Source organism: Toxotes jaculatrix, chromosome 9 (genome assembly GCF_017976425.1).
Source record: "Toxotes jaculatrix isolate fToxJac2 chromosome 9, fToxJac2.pri, whole genome shotgun sequence".
NCBI lineage: Eukaryota > Metazoa > Chordata > Actinopteri > Toxotidae > Toxotes > Toxotes jaculatrix.
In genome coordinates this window covers 8782549-8802874 of record NC_054402.1, presented here as the reverse complement: position 1 = coordinate 8802874, position 20326 = coordinate 8782549, and the positions used below count along the sequence as shown (strand labels likewise).

Here is a 20326-nt window from a genome sequence, read left to right as displayed (position 1 = left end):
GAATTAGCATGTAGCATTTAGGACACAATGAGCTACACATGCAAACTGAGAATCTAGTTGTACAAAATAAACTTACATTCATGTGACAAACTAACTGAAGGGGGATTGAAACATGACAGTTTTTGTTTTAATAATTCACAGATAATACACACAATAATATTGGACAACAGGGAGCAAGTTTTTTTGTTTGTTTTTTTAAATGTAACGCTTGCCAAGATAAGTAACATTAATCTTTGATCTTAAAGTGGCAATAGACAATTTCTCCCCCTCTAGCGTTTCTGATTATTACTGTTGGCACTGCTGTTACAAAGACTGGATCGCTGCTCATTTTGCTCAGAGCCAAGCAACTACCAACAACACATTACTTCAAAATGGTTGTAGAATTTTTTTTGGCTTAACTCTGTTCTCCTAGGATAATCAAAAATCAGTCAACTCAATGGTAGAGTCTGTTAGGACAGATGAGCCAGGCCACAGGATTTCCAGTTCATTGTTTCAATAGGTAACTGCTGTTTGGTTTCTAACAAGAAGAAGATAACCATACACCATCAATCCAAATATCTCCAACTTTCACTGAATGAATTAACCAACAAAGACAACCTAATTACTAACTAAAATATTCTCTACAGAGTAACCAAGCTTAACCACTACTGAAACATCAACACAGTCCTACTGGAAATAATCAAGGCTGTTCACCATTGAACCATCAAACAAGGCAAACCTACAGTGTCATGTACACAGTCCAAACTTTGCAGGGTGAGGCATCCACCATGAGGCCATCCAGGTTTCTTTGTTCAGAGAGGGTGCCCCATGTGAGCTGGCTTCCTATATAGATTCTGTAGGTGGAGCCACAGGAATCAGTAGGCCAGGTGAGGGTGGGAGGGGAAGTGGGAGGGGATTTTCCACAATGGCAAAGCAAAAAGCTTGTCTATTGCCACTTTATATATGTGTTTATTTTTTTTCTTCTTGCCTCTTGGTGATAGATATATGCAGCTTTTCTTGGTTTTACATTTCTTATTGACCAGCAGCTGTGGAGATGTAACCTCATTACTAAGTGAAATTGCCACTTGGAATAAAACAATGTGATGTTCAAGAGAGAAATAAACCCAAAAGTATGGGTTGATAGGCTGTGTAAAATTAAATATTTATGGAGGTTGTTGTCTGCTATGATGTATGCTTATAACATATGGTGAGTAAAATATTCAGCACATATTCATACACAGATTTGTGTAAAGTATTCTGCACTTTCTCCCCTGATGCTTTGCAGTGTAATTAATTCTGGGCTTTGCACTTAACGTTGGCACAATCCGTCATTAGTCAGATATGATGATGTTCATCTCAGCTCGACCACCTCATGTGCATCTCTGCTGTGTGATTCCATACAGACTTCCTCAGAGCTCAGTGCGATGCAGGCAGCATGTGGGCGTTGGCTTTGTGAGAGGCAGACACTAATGAAAGCTGACAAGCACCACAAGCCTGTGGGGAGCAGAAAGCACTGGGCAGGGAACCATGCGCTACATTCAAGTTTGCACTGTTTCCTACTCAGACATCCACCTTGAAGACCTCGCTCCTCCTCGCTCTGCTGGCTACAAAAGGCTCAGGGCAGCTTAAGCGGAGATTTAAGGGGGATAGCAAGGAGAAAACATACCTAATCCTTAAACTGAGAAGAGTAATCTGTGACCGCAGATTTACAGCAAAGAAAATGACTTTTACAATGCACTCACAAAAAGTAACCTTTCTATTAGAAATTTTTGCAACAATGTGGCCGTTTTCGAGCTGCAGATAACCAGAGTTGAGTTGTTCCTCAGTGTGACAGCTAGAAAACACTCTTTCTGTCTGCTGCATGTGAGAGGACGTGAAGTGTCACATCCCCAGAAGCATTTGGATTAAAGAGCCGACATATGACCACAGCCTTGGTAGTGGAAAACAATGTGAAGTGTTTGAGCTGGTCCTCGGTGCACTCATTGATTTCTGTTGATCACAATCTTATTTGGCAATTTAAATGCTAATGATACTTTTAATTGCAAGACGGGATAAATGTGATTTGATCTTTAGGAGGCAATTACTTTCATGCTTTGTCTCGCTCCGATCTTTTCGAAAGGCGGACAACAATTACTTTGCAGAGCTCAGCTTTTTTTTTTCTTTTCTCACAAGAGATGAAAGAACAAAACAAGAATGAAACAAAATGAGTTCTTTTTTTGTTCCTTGACAAGTTTATCAAAAACTATTTCTGTTGTTGGGGTAAGGTTTTGCTTTTTAAAACATTTAACTTTACAATTATACATATACGGCCAGTTTCCAAACCTTTGTCAACACCTTGGGCACTGATACTAGATTACATACACTACTATACAAAAGAACATGAAAATAAAGGTGATTGTTGGAGACAGTTGTACTGCATGTATAACATTCTGTACAGAGTAACCAAGCACCAGTTTTACTCATGAACAACAACAGTAATTGATTCAAATTCACACTCAGCACAATAACAGTCCATGTTGAATGACTCAGAAAGACAAGAATGACAATCCTATTTTGGTTACAGCTTAAAGCTAGAAGGTGTCCAACAATGAATTACCATGTATCACATTTTAAAGGTCTCCATACAGCAATGGTGAAAAGCACTGGGGACCAGTTTATAAATAAAAAGGTACACAAAATCAAATCATGTCTCTGCGAATCACTTCTTTTAAATTGTGCAACAATTAGAGACATCTATTTTTATAACTGCCATATCCGATTTTTTTTTCTCACTTTTACTTTACTGTAGTGTCTTTGAGTAATTTCCAGTGTCCTCCAGAATCATGATGGTGCTACATTTCAGTCCTGGAAAATCATTTCCAGCCCCTAAGAATTTGTACCCATGCTTGAGAAAAAAAAAAGAAAAGAGTTGATGTTGTTTGGCGATACTGACATCCAGCTCATAACTCAACATCCTTTTACATCCTGCATGTGATTCTGTTCAGATACTGTGGTAAATATGGCCAGGAAGTTGGCATCAAAGTGATTTATACCAGCAAGTATCTGCGACTGTGTCAACACCAGCTGTACGTCAGGAATACTAGCGAGTGAATTCATATTGCAGGGGAACGGCGCCACGATTGGCAGTGCTTTTCGGCATTTTGGAGGTCATACATCACACAGGGGCAAAAGACAGAGCGATGAACACATTACTCTGAGAACATCGCTTTTGACAATACCCATCCATTTTGATAATCAGTTGACTATTGTGCCAGTGCAGCCTCTAAAGGGCCAGTGATATATTAGGATTGACCAATTTTGAGTCACATCATGTGCTGCTTTGTGAGGGCAAACAGAGGCGTGACTGGCGGTGCAGTCAGGCATGTTATCAAATGCCCAGGCTTGATTAACGGCTCATCAACATGCAGAATTAAACAGTCTGGCTAAATGCTTCCCCTTTACCCTGACAACAGACATTCATATAAAACTATGAATTTCTTGCAGTGGTTATCTACATTAAAATCAACCCCACACATTCACTTCCAACTCATCTGCATTCACATGATTAGACATTTCAAAAAAAGTAAACAGTTTCTTCGTAAGACACTGAACATGTTTGATGACCACAGGACAACGGAAACAGATATTCATCTAGACAATTAAAGCTTTGAGTCACATTTCACTACATTAAGTATTTACATGCCAAGCTACAAGTAGGAAACAATAACAGTTAAACAGCACTGACACAACTGTAACTCTTGTCATGCATATTTGACGACAATCATGCACACAAAAGGAGGGAAAAGAGCAAGAGGCGGAGGAGAGATGTTGCACAATGTGGTCTGTTAACAAAGACATTATCATTGAGTTTCAGCTTATGTGATGGTTGCGAAAAACAAAGCCTCAACAAGCTTAGAGATTTAAACTCTGATGAACAATTTGATATGTACGTTCAGTCTCATCAAGACGTGTTCTGTTCTGTCCAAGCTCCCCAAATCTGATAAACTCTAAGTGGAGCTGGATATTTTATCTTAAGACTTTTAATTAGTTTTGATTTATCTTGGCACTGTTTTCATCAAGCTTAATTTTCATTCATAGTAGTTTGTCACACTGCTTTGCCTTTATTTGATGGAGCTGGATGTGTCTTTTTTTCTTTTGTCATGCACCAAAAAGAGATGTTTGAATCTCACTACAAATTATGCACACAAATGTTCAATTTGTTGAATGCTATCAAAAGAAAAACATAAGTTCTTTAGAGGTCAAGTCCAGTGTGAATGTCTAGTAAACGATCGTGCTGATGAACGTTAGCTGTTTTCAGTGCTCACAATGGTGTGCTCAAGTATGTCACTTGCAGGCCACCATTACATGCAGGCAACAGAACAGAGGATCCAGGAGGACAGGGTTCAGCAGGGGATAGACTGGGGTCAGGTGCCTCTACTTTCCTTGTGGGGGACTCTGGCTTCTCTGGAGCCTGTGTCACACAACTATCAGCAACAGCAGCAACAGCAATGCTGAGGGAGGGGAGTGGGAAACAGAGAGCAGTTACTTTGGCATCAGAGTGAGAAAGAAAGATAGATTAGCAGGGAGGGAGAAAGAGACAGAAAGCAATGGGAGAGGTAAGAGTCTCTGTGCTTCATTTGTCTTGAAAAGCATTCCTGAGAGGTAGAGGCAGTGTGCTTTCTGGGTCTCTGTAGGCTCAGCGGTGGACCTGCAGCCACCACAGAGTGCTGAGACGTGCAGCAGGAGGATTCTCGGAGGCCCAAAATTTGGCAGAGCATCTCGTTGATGCTTGATGTTTGCATCAGTGCCTTGAATATCAAGTCAATTACAAGATTCTGGAGGGGACCTCTAAAATAAGCATTATAATCTCGAGAAAGAGGCTCATGCGTACCCTCGGCCCCATTCTGCACACCCCCAACATCAGTTGTTTTGGTAATATTCCCAGGAAGGAAGATAGCCACTCCCTACACACAGCAGCATAATTCCCATGGGTATGTGGTTTATATCTTGTATATCCAGTATAGCCAAGAGCATCATGGAATCTCTGGCAACCACTGAGCTATCTGTTGTGACCAGGTGTTTTAGACAAAGGCAATTAGTAAGATTCGACTTGAATGCCTGTTCCTTCTTCATTGAAAACAGATTTCTTACTATTCTTTCGAAACAGATGGCAGAGACTTTTATCACCTTTGCACAAAAAGATATTTTAGATTTTCACACCTTTGTTGCTTGTTGTTCTCTCAGCTGCATCCTCTGCAACTGTTTTCCCCTCTGTGCAAAGGCAGCAGCTGGTAATGTTCAAAACTGTCATGGCCCCTGGTTTACAGGCAGAACTAAATTACCTGGTTGGCCGGAGGAGGGGTGGCAGGAGTAAATAAAGTTGGAGGTACAGGGTCCCTAAAACCTATAGCAGCAATCTGTCTGGCTTAATGGATGCAGGGAAAGAAGTCTTTTATTCTAAACCACATTCTGAACAGTAATTTTTCAATTTAAATGACCCACAGACATTGCTTTGGCAAGGTTCAGACTTTAAATGTCACCTCACCTACCACCTGATTTGATTGAAGTAGATCAATATTTGAATCATGTTTGTTCTCCCTCATCATTGTTCCATGCTGAACTGCTTAGGATTTTTAGATGTGCATGCTTCCAAACCCAATCATCAAATCTTTGTTCCGCTTGATACTGTTTCAAATAAAATTAATTTGCATAATTCCACAATTGTTTCTCCAAATAACATTTAGAAACAGCCCGACCTTTGGACCTGCTGCATACTCCACAATCTCCTGGCAAATCTCCTTCACTTCCTGATGATATCGTAACGATCCAACAGAGGTGAAGCTTTCCCAAGAAGCAAATGGCAGCAAATGGTCCTGCAATCAGTCCTGATTAAAACAATAGTGCTTTAATAGGAAATGGGCTCACTACAGCCCACGTTACAATCAAGCAGCCACTTAATAGCTGCTGCTTTAATGATAATCATCTATTCTTTCTGCTATGGTAAATGAAGATAAACCTGCACTTTCTTTAGTCAGGGTGCAATTAGATTATTTTTCATAAACTGACCTATAAGAAAGGAGATTATTGGCTCTCAGCGTGAAAGAGAAGGAGGCAGCAACATGTTTGCAGTGTGTTCTACTGTCTCTGAACACATTAACTTCCCCAAAAAACATGTTTTGTCCTTTTCAAAGTGTTTCTCTCTCATGGGTTGACAAGAGTTCACACCTAATCTTACCGCCTGTCCAGCCCCCTGCAATATTCTCTGGCAGAGGCTTGGTACTCACAGGTCATTATCTGTCTCTGTGCGGGTCTTCTGCTGCCGCCGATGGACCATGAAGACAGTAACAGCCACGCCGATGATGAGTCCAATGGCAACCACACCTCCAAGGATCCCGATAACACCACCTGGGGGACCCTGTGGCATTGGCTTCTCTGCAGACAAGAGGAGACAGCAGTGTCAGGGTAGGTGCTCTTTGAGTAATTGATGCTGCTGGGTTTGAACCTAAAACATCTAACAGCAGCAAGAACAAAAAAAAAACAAAAAACAAAAGAAACAAAAAAACAAAAAACAAAGAAACAACAACATCACTAATGTCACATCTCAGTGATGTGCTCTTGGACCAATGTAAGGTTTTCCATGCCCATGGCAGGACAACTTTTTGCAATAAATCACAATGATTCTGGACAAACTTCAGCAACTGGTTAAAAATATGTCATAATGAAAGCAGCAATGCATCCAAAAAGAAGAACAAAACAATAGTCTATTGTAAAAAGGAAAATCTTTACAAGCCATTTGACATGACATTTGCCAGGCTTGAGGCTTTCTGTCTTAAAACACATCCAAACACTATTTTCAGACACACATTTTAGGATGAGACCATTGTCCTGCCTGCCCTGGCACTGCATGAATACCACACTGTTGTGGTCACTCGGCAGCTGCTGCTGTATTTCTAATGTGTACTCCATCAACTGTTCAAAAGGAGCCTAAATTGGCTTGGTTTTGACAGTGAACCCAAATGCACTCTTAGGAGCATTACAAAGCTATTATATTTTAAACTCCTTGCCAACAGGGGGTAACAAATGCAAAATATATTTCCAGCATTGCAGAGAAAGAATGTGTTTGGTTTCCAAACTAAAACAATTTACCTAATTCTGTTGAGAGCCAAAATATGGAAAAGTTTGCTCAAAGCTATCACCTCAACTGACTTGATAGAAGAGACACAAAGGTCTAACCCAGTAAACATTGGAGATTGTTGATGTTACTCTGTCTGCTCTGTGTTCAGTACTCTAGTTCCCCTCAGTTCATGAAGCCAAGGCGATTAACTTTAAAAAAGACTTGGGGTTTGCAGTGGAAAACTAAAATTTAAGATATTGATGCAACCTTTTTTTATATTAAGAACTGCACTGGCAGAGACCATGTCCTAAACTTAACTTTTGGAAGTGTCTTTGAGAGTTTTCAAGGTGACTGTCAAAAGTGATCTGTGACCCCCACCAGAGTGAATGTCTGAACCTGGTGGAAATATTAGAAAATAAATTTCCTTTGATACTAATTGTTTTACCTTGATAAATTGTAAGAAATGGGACATAGTTTGTAATCACTGACAGTTCTTCACACAAGGACCCTCTGATTTTTGACTTTACACCTCATATCATCAATGAATCATCCTTTATTAGATCAGAATGTGATTCATCTGTTGTAAGGTAGATAAAAAGCTTAATTACTGCCGGTCCCATGTGAACCTCTTCCATTGTGTCCCAACTAATGTCACGTATTATAAAATAGGACATTCATTGATTTTCAGAAGCATAATGAAGCTCGTTTTTTTTTTTTTTTGTGTGTGTGTGTGTGTGTGTGTGTGTGTGTGTGTGTGGTGACAAATAGCACTGGCATCTGTTTTCTCCGACAAGAGCTGTTTAAGCTGTCCTTTTTAAGACAGGCCAGGGACCAATCAATGGTTGCGAGCCTGTTGTGATGGGACACTGCAAATTCTCACCATCTTCCACTCTGAAAAGGAAAGCCTATCTTCTGCCCTCATGATGTCTCCATTATTATCTGGCCGTCCCTCCTGGTAGTGACAGAACAAGGCCTCGCTCCCAGGGGGCCTCTTCTCAACATCCCCAGCCCGGTTGCTTGATTCACTGCCCATAATGATGGATACACAGAAGACTACTTCACATACAGCCACACAATAGCAGACACACTGGCCCACCTTGTACCTAACACTCACTGCCTCAAAGTCAGTGATTACATATCTTGTCCATCGGATTATCCTGTCACGCCACAGTTGTTGCTGCTGCTCTAAATTTCTGTCTTCTATTACTTAAAAGTCATGTCAAATCTACACACCAAAAGAAAGTAAATAAGTCTTCTTGTAACCACACACTTCTTTCTTGTGATGCATTTCAATATTAAGGCTGTGGAGTAGCTTTGAAGACTGGACGTAAATTTGATCTTGCTGTAGCATGGCAACAGATAAGCTGGAACTCCTACTGTTGTCTCATCGTGCTACATAGTGAAAGCCAGTGGGTTGAATTTCATGGCCCTAATGCAAATGCCAGACACAATAGTCTGCTGTATAACACTAACACACAGAAGAGTGGACTGGATCAGAATGCAATTTCCCTGTAGTGGAGCCTTAGGCACTCAGCACACAGGATTTAGACTGTCACCTCCTGACACATAAAGGTAGGATGAGCCATCTGGCACACAGTCTGAGCGCGCTGTGTGAATCTTATATAACTGGAGAATCATCAATAATTGAAGATTTCATTTTCAGTACATGAGTTTTACATTATAAGCATTTTGATCACTTCTGCACTGTTTTTGGTGAAATGTTTTTGCAAAACGTTACTGTCGCTAGTGTGGATATCAACAAAACGATTAGTGAGCATTCATGTTACCCCTGCACCGTGCATGATAATGCTGAGCTGGGATAATATTTATTACAAAAGAAAGAGCTACCTTTGACAGAAGCCAAGTCCTTCCACTGAATGTCCACCCAACAAAATACATTCAAATTCAATTAGTGCAAGTAAGATAGCATAACTCTACCAGATAGCTGGTGCCTGATGACTCAGTTACTGCAGGGAATGTATTTTCAAGGACATGAATAGCTGGGAATTTGGAAACATAATGGTACAACTACAAAGGTCTAATCTCTTTAATAAAAGTTCCAGTTTCTAGCATCACATTTCAACCCTCAACACACCACTGGATTGTTAATGGCATTACTAAACCCAGTGTTCAAAATAAATAAATAATTGAATTGGAGTTACTGAAGAATGTGAAGACAAGCATATACAGCACTGCTTTTAGACCAGTGTTACAGTTCAAGTGTCCAAATGCCACAAGAGTTGAGGACAAATTAGGTGATTGAGGCAACCCTGACAAACAAATGAGGACAACTATTTATTTCTAACCTTCCATTGCGCCTCTAATCTTTGGCTGAGTGAAAGCAGTAATTTTACATACAGTACAGGTAATGGTTAAGAGAATCTATCCTCTTTTCCAGGAAAGATCCAGGAAATTATACATTTTATGAAAAAAGCTACTGCTATTTGCTTTGAACGTCATTTAATTGTAATAAAAGAACAGTATTATTTCTGAGGGGACGGGACAACAAGGTAAAGAGCCACAGAGAACATCGTCTATACCAACATTTAAAGCATAACATGACCTCTTTTCAAAATCAAGAAACACAAGAATCCAAAAGAATACCTGTAAAGTATAAAATCAAATAACCCTTTGACCTCCTTTGATTTTTCACCTGTGAAAAACCTGCATAAAATCTGACCCAAGTCCACTGAGTAAAGGCTGTTGTTCAAATATGTCTTGTAGCTGCCACTGAAAGATTGCCATTGATTTTCAATAAGTGTAAAGCACCCATCCATGCAGTGGCTCTCTCTGTGCTGTCAGTCCACCACTGTGGCACATTTGAGCTGACAGACTTGACCTTGGCTGTTTGTGGCCGCAGCTCTGTCTGAGGTGGCGGCAACCTTCATTCTTGTCACATCTACTCCCCAGCGTTCATTGAGCTTCAACAGATATATGAGCTATAGTTGTTTTTTTCTGCTGCTCTGTACATCCAAACATAGTACAGTCACTGGCCTGCATGCAGTCCTCCATCAGCTTTGATAGGCTTTAAGGCATTACGTTTACGTCAGCCGGTAGCCCACGGAGAATCAAATTTCACTGACAATCCATCAAGGAGGAATTATTGGCTGAGCGTAACTTCTGCCCAGCAGGTTGTTCTGTTTGCTGCAGAGTTCAGACATGCAGCCAGCCAGAGGTCTCATGAGATTCAGGGGACATAGAAAATAAGTGCTTTGCATGTGATAATTTCTTTTTCAGTCCTCAGGCAGAGCCAACAGAGTTTTATGCATGGTCCCAACACGGGGCGGTTACTATTTAGAGAAGATCTGGCAACATTTTCATGGAGCAAAAGCAAGTGATCAACTGAAGCTGTGGCCTGAAAATTGATTACATTCTCACTGCTGCTGGTGGCCCTTTTATGAGTAAATATGAACCACATGCAGAGTGACACAGCAATTCAGCACATAGACTGTCCAAATGTGTGAAAACAGTGTAATCTCAAGCGTCAGCTGTACTCAATAGCCAAAACACGTGGGCTGTCATGTTACCAGTCTCCCATAGAACATGTTAGTCACACATACCAGAGCAGGAAGAGTTCAGGTGAGAGGCCAAAGGGTGAGCAGTCTCCAGCTGGAGCAGGCTTTGCCCACTCCAAATCCAATCTGTCACAGAACGCAGCAATGCAGGATTTAAATGGAAGCAGGTTTTTTTCAGCAGATCGCTGCCATGTACCTGCTGAGGCCTGGTGTGGCTCATCAAACACTGGCATAAGGAAGACAATTCACAGCTTAATGATGTCTTTAAATGTACAGTAACCCATGGCAATCTGACAAAAAAGATGGTAAAAAGGAAGTGTATGGAGAGCCTGAAACTATAAGACATCACAGTGATGGTATTAAGAGGACATTTGTGGAGTGGTGCTTTGTAAAAATGTTCCAGTCATAAGTCTGATCGTATTCCAAGAATGGATGTGGCTCCTGGCGCTCTCCCTCACTCCCATCAGAAATTGTAATTGCTATCTCCTCCACAGGGGCCATAATACTTTCCAGCAATACTGGGGAGTTTTCAAGTGGACAGATTGAGAGTCTGGCTACTAACCCACGCCAACGCCACACCACCAATGCCAGTCTGAGATGGCCACCTGTTCCAAGACCACAGTGACTGGTTTTCTACCTCAGCTTGCACAAGTTGCCAGTCAACCAGCACAGTGAAAGAATCAAGGTGTTTAGTTGCTTTTATCTCTCTATTCATGAGTTGTACAGCTACCTTATGTGGAAGTAAATGCCCAGGCTGTTACTAATTTATCTGAAGGAGATTTTTTTATGTCCTTTTTCCACATTGGGCAAATGCTGCAGGCCCCAATAAAGAGAAAGAAATGTGGTTTAATAGAGTTCATAAATCTGTATTTCATGCTGCCAACTCCAAGCGGCACATGCTGTTTCGTCTCCTTGTCCCACCCCTCCTGGAGTTGGTAATCTCGTTAAAGTTCAATGTTTCCAGAGCTGTCTCCTCTGGGAGCTGGGGTTCCTGATGTCATCCTCTTTTCTGCAGTAGTTAACTCTCTGGAGAGGTCTGCATCCTATTTCACCTAGATTCACACTGATGGTCTGTTTCTCTACCACCTCTCAGACCTGATGAGTTGAAACAGAGATAGGGGCTGGAGGCGATGGGGGCAGGAGGACTGTGATGGTGTGTGACTGCTGTTCTACACCCCTCCACAGAGGGCAGCACTTCATTAAACACAAATTGTTAACACATGGGATGTGTTTATTAACATGACACCAAGCCCATTATGAACCTAACTTGTCTTGGACCTGCTGGGCCTCCATGAAAAACATCTGAGCCCAGAGCATAACACAGTATCATAATAGTACTTTTTTTTTGGTTTTATCATATTGCTTGTTTTGTCTAGACCAATGGATGGATGTCACTGCATGGCTGAATAAATCCCTGGTGAGCCATTCTGTTTCACTTTATAGCCTGCTCCATTCCTGTGTAAACATTCTGTGACTCAGTGGTACGTTAAGGCAATCTGGGGAAATAATCACGAACCTTCAATAATAAAAAATAATAATAAAAAAAAAAACACTTAGCATGTTTCCATGCTTAAACAGACGACACTCAACATCGGCATGGAGAGCTGGAGATCTCCATGTAACCATGCACACATCAGCTGGAAGTGTCTGGTGCACCGCTGAGTCCGGCGGGGTAGATGAAGAGACGACAAGCAGCACCAAAGCCCCTGTCAATGAATATGAGATTGCAGGCTGCCAAGCTGATGCTGACGCTGTCATGAGGTATTACCTCCTGTGACAGCCTAAATAACAACAGTTCTAATTAAAGAATGATTGGAATGGGTGGACCACTGCCTCCTAATGGGGGAATAAACCGCAACATCGCTCCAGGAAGTGAATTGCGCTCATTTATTAACTTCAGGAAGCCAGTAGCTGCTGTCAAGATGTAATAGCTTATTTTAAAAGCTACATAACTTTCCATCCATTCTGCCCACTGGCCCATTCACTCCAGTGCTTTAATTAAAAAAAATAAAACAGAAAAACATAAATATATACAAGAATTGTACCATACAGTAGATTGTCTGCTGTTTTTCTGTTTTATGACAAGGATATTTAAAGTGTTCAGAAACTCTGCTGCGGTTTCCTCTGCCGTGCATCATCACTAATCTGTAAACTAGCTTTGGCCCCATAAAAAGAGCTGGCCATGCAGTGTTGGTGATAGAGCTCCCAGTCTGCTTTAGCAAGCGCTCTCAAGCCCTTTCATGCCCCAGCTGAACTCCTCTATGTGTTGAATGTTAATTTAATGGCTGCTCCCAGCTCTGAACTGGAGGAACTGCAGTGCTTATACACATCTGTACCCTCGTCTCCACCTTGTCCTCCCTCTCCTACCTTCGTCTCCGTGTAAGCAAAATTACTTGTCTCTCTCTGCCAAGCACCATGAGGTCATGGCTGCAATTTCCTTTGCCTGGTTAAAAGCTGACAGAGTAACGTACCCAGTCAGTCTGGATATGTTTGAGAGCAGGTTTTCAATTTAGTAACACTTGGGCTGGTGAGCCTCCCATCCCAAAGGCCGGCCCCTTTTCCTGCCTCTGTTGCTAAGCAAGTGTGTCATCTCAAGCACCGTACACACTCAATGTATTCAGATAACCTCTGTGGGATTGTGTATTAGATCTGAAATACAATATATTTATATTCTTGGACTGGACTGTTTGTCTTCTCTCTGGAAAATTACCATTGATTCTCAAATACACACTGGTGGACTTCGGGATTTCAGTGCAGGAATATGAATTCACTCCTCAATATTCATTTGATGAGCACCCCTTGCCTGTCTGACATCTTTATTTTGTATTTCCCCTCCACTGAGTCTTTGTCTCAGGGTATCTGTCATCAGCTGCTCTGCTTACCTTTTAATGGGTTATAAATTGCTTTTAATCTTTGCATTTTTAGAGCCTTTTGAATTGACCTGTCATTTAAGCCCAATTAACAAGGTACCCATAACACATACAGTGAATGAAGCTGCCTGTACATCACAGCTTCATGCCTCATTAATGAACGCCAGCACAAGAATGGTATCTGCTTTCCTATAAAAGTGTGAAGACATCTGCATAATTTGCAGGTACAGCAGTGGCAGTTTGGTCTGCCCCCACTGTCTCTGTGGGTTTGACATTTTGAGTTTTATGTGCCATAAAATAAGTTGAATAAAATTTTAATGTACAAATAGCAACTGTAGCCATGTGGTTGCCCGCTGAGATGATAAAAAGGATGCTGAAAACCTTAAAATCTCTAAAATCAGATACAACTTGAAAGAGACTATGTAAACTTGAGCTATGATGTTCAGCATAATTTATCCGGATGTAAAATAATGAATCCGTATCTCCTGATGAAGATTACATTCTAATAACATCTGGTGATGAAGAATTCTTAATCATACACCTGACATTACTCTGATGCTCTTTATAACTCAGGTTAATTAATTGTTGACAGAGTTATTGTCATCTATGCAGACACATAAAGTCATCAAGTTCATCACTGAAAATCATTATCCAAATCTTAATTAAAAATCATCTAAATGTTGTGATTGATCACACACAACCATAGAAAACAATATGTTAAAAACCTGAATCAAAAGTTGATGACATTTACTTCAGTGAACTCTCATGCTGAACTTCCATTATATTCCATGTATAACAGAAGCTAGCTGTCTGAGTACCTCTCTACTGTGTTTGGCATTTTAGGTTCATCATGTAGCAAGAAAATTAACGTAGCCTAAGGTGAAATGAAATGTTATTACAGTAAGATATATTTAATTCAAAATAGAATTCAGTCTGTCAGTAAGGCTTGCTTTCATTTTCTCAATCTATTAATTATTGTTGATCTTTTCTGTGCTGTTCCATCTGTAGTACCTTGTATGTCATACATAATGTAGATGAAGATAAAGAGAAGAGAATGGTTCAAAAACCAAGCCAAATAAAAAAAAACGAATTACATTTTTCTCATAAAAAGCATCACAAAATGAAATCCACTGGTACATCTTAGATTGACTAATCCACAACATGCTAGGACTTTTTCCTACTTTTTGGGAAAACAAGACAAAGACTCAAGAGATGACCATCTCAGAGATAACCATCTTGTCTGTCCTCTCTAGTTTAGAGAAGAGACAGAAGTAAACAAACATATCCTCCAACATGGTAAGACCTGTCTGCTGATACTTTTCAAAGTTTCTTCTGGGAGCCAGAAAATCTATGAGATGAGTAAATAACTGAACCATTCCCATTTTCTGAAATGATGGGTTCATCAAGCCAAACAGCTGTCTCATCCCCAATTTAGGAACAAAAACAGAATCGCCACAAAAGCTCATAAAGGCTCTGGAATCAGCACAAGAAATGAAATACAGCATCTTTCATAAAATGATTCATAGGCCGACTGTAATCTAACACATTAATGATGTTGTACTAGAGGAACCCTAACTTCACCTCATTTATATTTTTAGAATTTTACATTATCTGTTATCTGTTCCGAAGCTTATTTCAAAGCAGATTAAAAAAGAAAGTCTTTCAGAGGACATGACACACTCTCAAAAACAGGAAAACAAGTGTTGTTCATTTATCCATTAAGTCGCCAAATAACATATAAAGTAACCATTACTATCTTGGAAAAGACATTTGATATGCACAGTGGTTGATGGTTTAACTGCTGGTCAGTCAGTCATTTAAGAAAGCAAAACCTTGAGTCTACTTTGGAGCCATGATTAGAGCTTAACTCAAAACAGTTATTCTGTGCAAACAAATCCACAGACTGCTTAGTGGAAACAGAATAGATAAAGAGAGTACATAAACTTAGTAGATGAGACAAAGATCACAACAATTCATTCCCAAGCCTCTGTCTGTTGGCTGGTGACTCTCTGTTCTTTAGCAATAACAAGAACTCCATAAATTTCACAATTAGTACCCGATGAAAATGATCCATGATGACTCTCCAACCAGATTTTAAGTCTGTGTTTGCCTGATATGAGACAGAGAAATGTTACAGCCCTGATATGAGTCATGCTGTTGTCTATCAAAGCTAAAAATAAATTACAAGAACAAAAAAAATCAAACACACAACTCTGGATGATGTTCTAGGAATAAAACAAACATAAGTAATACCACCACACTCAGTTCAACTCTGTGTGAGTTACAGGAAAAATATCTAGAGCCGTGCTCTCTGCCAAAAAAATCAACATGCTCTTCAGTGTTGCTGAATCAGTACAAGGCTGTTAGATGACGTCAGACTGTCCTGTTTCAGTCTGCAGGGGAGACGTGCTCATGTTCGCATACTAAATGTTGATCAGACCAAAAGCAGGGGAAGCATGACTTCTCAGCTGATTTTCAAAGAAATCCGAAGCTTTGAGACCTCCTATCTATATTCATATGGACCTTTACATGAAAAAACAATCAATATGCAGTAAATATAACGGCTGTAAGTGAGCCAGAACAATTACACTGGTAGGCACAGCCTCCCTGCTGCTTAACTGGAATACAGATTCCACAGACTGGCACTAATGTGCAATTCATTGTGGTTTATGGAAAGCCAGGTTGCTATAAGAACTCCACAATTGGCTGTTTCCACAGTGCTTGAGATTTCAGGCAAACACTTCAGTGAAAACATGATGCGGCACTCATGGTGGAGGGAGCAATCGATGGATGGATGAAATGCTTTCATCCTGGATTCCTTGCTCTCACTGAGGAGGAAGCTAAAGAGAATAACACAGTATGGGTGCATACTGAATTTTCCAAGTGGAGATAAACCCTTTAAAATTCACACAGGGGATTTGCTGGATCTCGACAATCCCCACCTCCACTGCTAAGAAAATACATTTATGTCGCCAGTCTGTTATTGTCTCAAAAGTCAAATCCACACATGAAGCTGAAGTCTGTACTCTAATATGAGAAAAGGAACACCAGTGTGTCTGACAGGTTATAATACTCAAGTCGGTCACAGTCATTAAAAACTGTGCTGACGCAGCAAAGAATGACCACTGGGACAAATATGACCCATCACCACAAACCGTAATTTTATGGCTATTACAGTCAATGATGAGGAGAACTATTTCAAACGTCTGCCATGAAGGTCAGCCAAAAAAATCGTTGAGAAATCTCAACAGAGGATTTAAGTCTCTTGTATTCATACTTAAATTTAGATGGAATTTAAAAGAAGAATCCACAAAGTTGTGTATTTTAGAATATTTTTACTTCAGCATTATGTACTGTTATGCATATTTTCTACTGACAGACTGATTTTTAAAGGGCAGTGGGCTAAAATAAACTTGACCCGCCCTCTGATGTCTGGCTCAGGGTTTAAAGTTAAAAGAAGGAGGTATGTCTTTTTTATGACAGACTAGAGAAAAATCTCTCCCCTCACTCACTCAAGCAGCCTTAACTTAGATCTGCTTCAGACCACGTAACAGGGGTGACTATTGTGATTCTGCACGCATACCATCACCCCCTCACCCCAGCCGAGAGCAGCTCCACTCCGAGCGCACACACCGCTTAGACAGACACTGGAGTTTCAAAGGCATTTCATCGAGCTGCTGAAGCTACTTACTTCCACCACTAAATACTGCAGGGGAATCTCAAGATTCTGCTGTGGTCACTGAAAATTATCTGTGGTGGGAAATCTGTGAGGGGAAAGAGCACAGGGAGAAGAAGAAGAAAAAAAGACCCTCCAAAGAAATTAAAGTTGTGCAAGTCGTTGGAAACAAAAGCAGTGCAGTAGAAGAAAAATGCGAAGTTTTGTTGTTTTTTTTTTTTACATCACTGTTGCAATTACCTCTGGCTGAGGAGAGAAATTTGGGTGCATTGTGGATGATGGATTTGTCATTGTCTGGATATAAATGCAGTTAGCTTTCAAAAATATGCACATGCACACACAGAGTTTAAAAAAATAATCTCTCCCACTGTACAGGATACTGAAAGGATACCAGGTTTAAACATTTACACATTTGCCTTTTTTTGGGCTCTGTTTGTTACTTTTGGAAACCACTCAGTTGTGGCAAAAGAGAAAGAAAAAGAGGAAGAAAAAAGAAAAGATGTCAATACGACCCAGTAAAAACATACTTTTATTATTCTCCAAGAAACCCAGGAAACACACACACACATGCACACACGCATGCACGCACACGCACACACACACACACACTTCCTCACAGAATCCAAAGCAAACACATCTAACCTTAACCCTACCTTGACAGAAGTGACAGTTCAGTTAAGTCCATCAAAACTGAATGAAAATTTAGATGCCTCATATTTCATTTCAAGAAAAAAAGACTATTTTTTTCCTTCTCCTTGTACAGATTAAAAAATGTGCCACTTGAACAAACGAGTTTCGATGGTGCTGTATATATTGTGACTGTCCGGGTTGAAATTGAATTTCATATCACAACATCGTCAATGTGTGACAACTGAAAACAGTGGGTAGTATTATTTGAAAACTGCATGAACTATTGAATACAATAGATTTATATTCATTAAACACCTCATAGGCTGAAGACAAAAGCTGAACTCAAAGATGAGACAGATTGAAAAGCCCTACTTAGTATGCTGGTTTATAAAGTCTGGGCTTGTACATGTCTCACAACTTGTTATGCCTCCACACTGTATTAATTACAGATCAGAGTGTTGCCACCAACCATCACACTACACTGTGAGAAAAGATGATAAACACAACTGCAAAGTGGTTCTTTGACTGGTAATCGTGTGGGAATCAAGGGTACTGCTCTGGAGACAAGTCGCTAAATGGTCCCATCCACAAAGTGCTACCATGTGGAGGTTTGCAGCGCCATTTATAACCAAATGTTTCTTTGTTCAGTTTCAGTGGAGCTGCAACAGTGTAATTTCAAGGAGGATTGGAAGCGAGGACCCCAGTGGGCAGCTTGTTTCAAAAACCAGATGCACAGATGATCTATTCAGTCTCGATGAATATTTAGTTTGGTTGAAGCTAAAGTTTTTGATTGTTGTTTTTTTTTTTTTTGAAAGTAATGTTTCTATAAATGGTCTTGTTTGACATGCCGGAATGATGTTTTTCTCCATTTTAATTTCTCCCATCATGGGATTAACAGCCCTAAATATCATATTGACCTGGTAAAAGCAGGGATGAGAAGGAACAGTGCGTTCTGAAATATTGCACTATTAGAAGACAATTTGAAATCCATCAAAAATACATTGTGATGCACAAACAGTCTAACAGAGGTGAAATGTAAGTGATGGCTGAGTGGCCTCTGTTACATTAACTTCTGTTATGCGTGACTGTGCTGTTTTGGCAAAAGTTTGCTCGACCAGGTAAAGCTAAAAACATAAAATGATACCTAAGTGGAAGCAATATCTCTCCTTACAAATCAGAACAGTGTTTGGTCCCATAAAAGATCTTAAGTTTCCATGAAGTTTGCATTAATCCTGTAATTTAATGCCCTCTTGTGGCCAGAATAAATTTTTTTGCCGGTAGCTTGTTGACTACCAGTCATTACGTCTATCATTTCTGACATTTTCGTGGGCGTGGCTGTGTCCAGTTAACAAAGGCTGGGGCTTGTCAGGAAGAGGGGAGAGCACCATTTTTGCACATTGTGGATAATCCTGGGATCTTTGACCAGTGACTAGCTATAGCTAGATACCGACAAGTGTGCTTGTCAAGCTACCCTTGACTCAGCTTCCACTCTTAGGGTGTATTGTATAGCAGTCTTTAATATTTCCTTTTGCAAGGACAGCTTTCAGAGACATTTTCAACTTACGCATTTACAGTTAAACATGCATCATAATACTCAAGGCTTTTACTTCTGTTCTTCTTTTTAGGTATCATATTACTATCTTTCTTTTCTGTTATCATTGTCCGTTAATGGCAGCATAAGATCATGAGACAGTACAGGTCCTGAATTTAAGAGCAGTTTTCTACTACTACTGTCATGAAACGTCATGTTTCAGCCTGGTCTGATTTTCTGCACATTCAGATGGTGGTTTACATGTAATAATCTCAGCAGCAATTCATCTCTTCAGAAACAATGATCTGGTTTACTCCACTGGCATCACTGTAAAGTGCTATCATGGAATATTTTTTTGTAGAAACCTGTTCAAAACGTCCATCCACCTCCATTGTATTTGGTTAGCAACAGTAATCTTAACAAGACCGCAAAACCTGCACAAATGAAAATGTTTTTGTGCTTTCAGTGAACTGATCCTTTAAAAATTCCCACCACACCTCAGTATTTTATGACTCAAGGGACCATTGACTTTCAGAGTGTACCTCGCTGATTAATCTTAACAACAGAGGGCCAGATAGAGAAGCTACAGTGGCCTATGTTCCAGTTAGGCTCTCCGCTCACTGTCTACTGATCTCTTTCAAACAACTTGATTGCTCCCCCTGGATTATCTGGTGGATGTGCGATCACATCCACATGACTGTGTGAACCTGTGTGTGCAATGTGCATGCAAGTGTGTGTTTTAATTAAAGTTTGAGAAGGACTGGGAAAAGTTTAATTTAGCAAAGGCTGGGTGAAAAATTGTCTCGTTTTCTTGTCTTCACTTCTGTGTCGTTTCTTATCTTCCTTTAAGCTCGGTCACCGCACAGGTTATCTCCAAATTACCAACAGAACTCATTTATTCTTCAATTGAATTAGGTCCTAGAGAGAAGGTCTGCGCAACCATCTCTCCTTTATAAAACAACCCACCAACAGTGGCTATCCACAGCTACAATGATTAGACCACAGCATGACCTGACCTGGATCAAACACCTC

At 40.3% G+C, this 20326-nt stretch overlaps 1 protein-coding gene across 1 annotated transcript in view; it reads right to left on the bottom strand.

Moving 5' to 3' along the window:
* The window catches only part of nectin1b (nectin cell adhesion molecule 1b), a 135799-nt gene that overhangs the window by 23305 nt on the left and 92168 nt on the right, over positions 1–20326 (bottom strand). The window contains exons 6-7 of the mRNA XM_041045993.1: positions 6243–6390; positions 4404–4469 (exon numbers count right to left, since the gene is read on the bottom strand). Coding sequence (XP_040901927.1) covers positions 4404–4469; positions 6243–6390 — 214 coding nt within the window. The remainder of the gene's footprint in view (positions 1–4403; positions 4470–6242; positions 6391–20326) is intronic.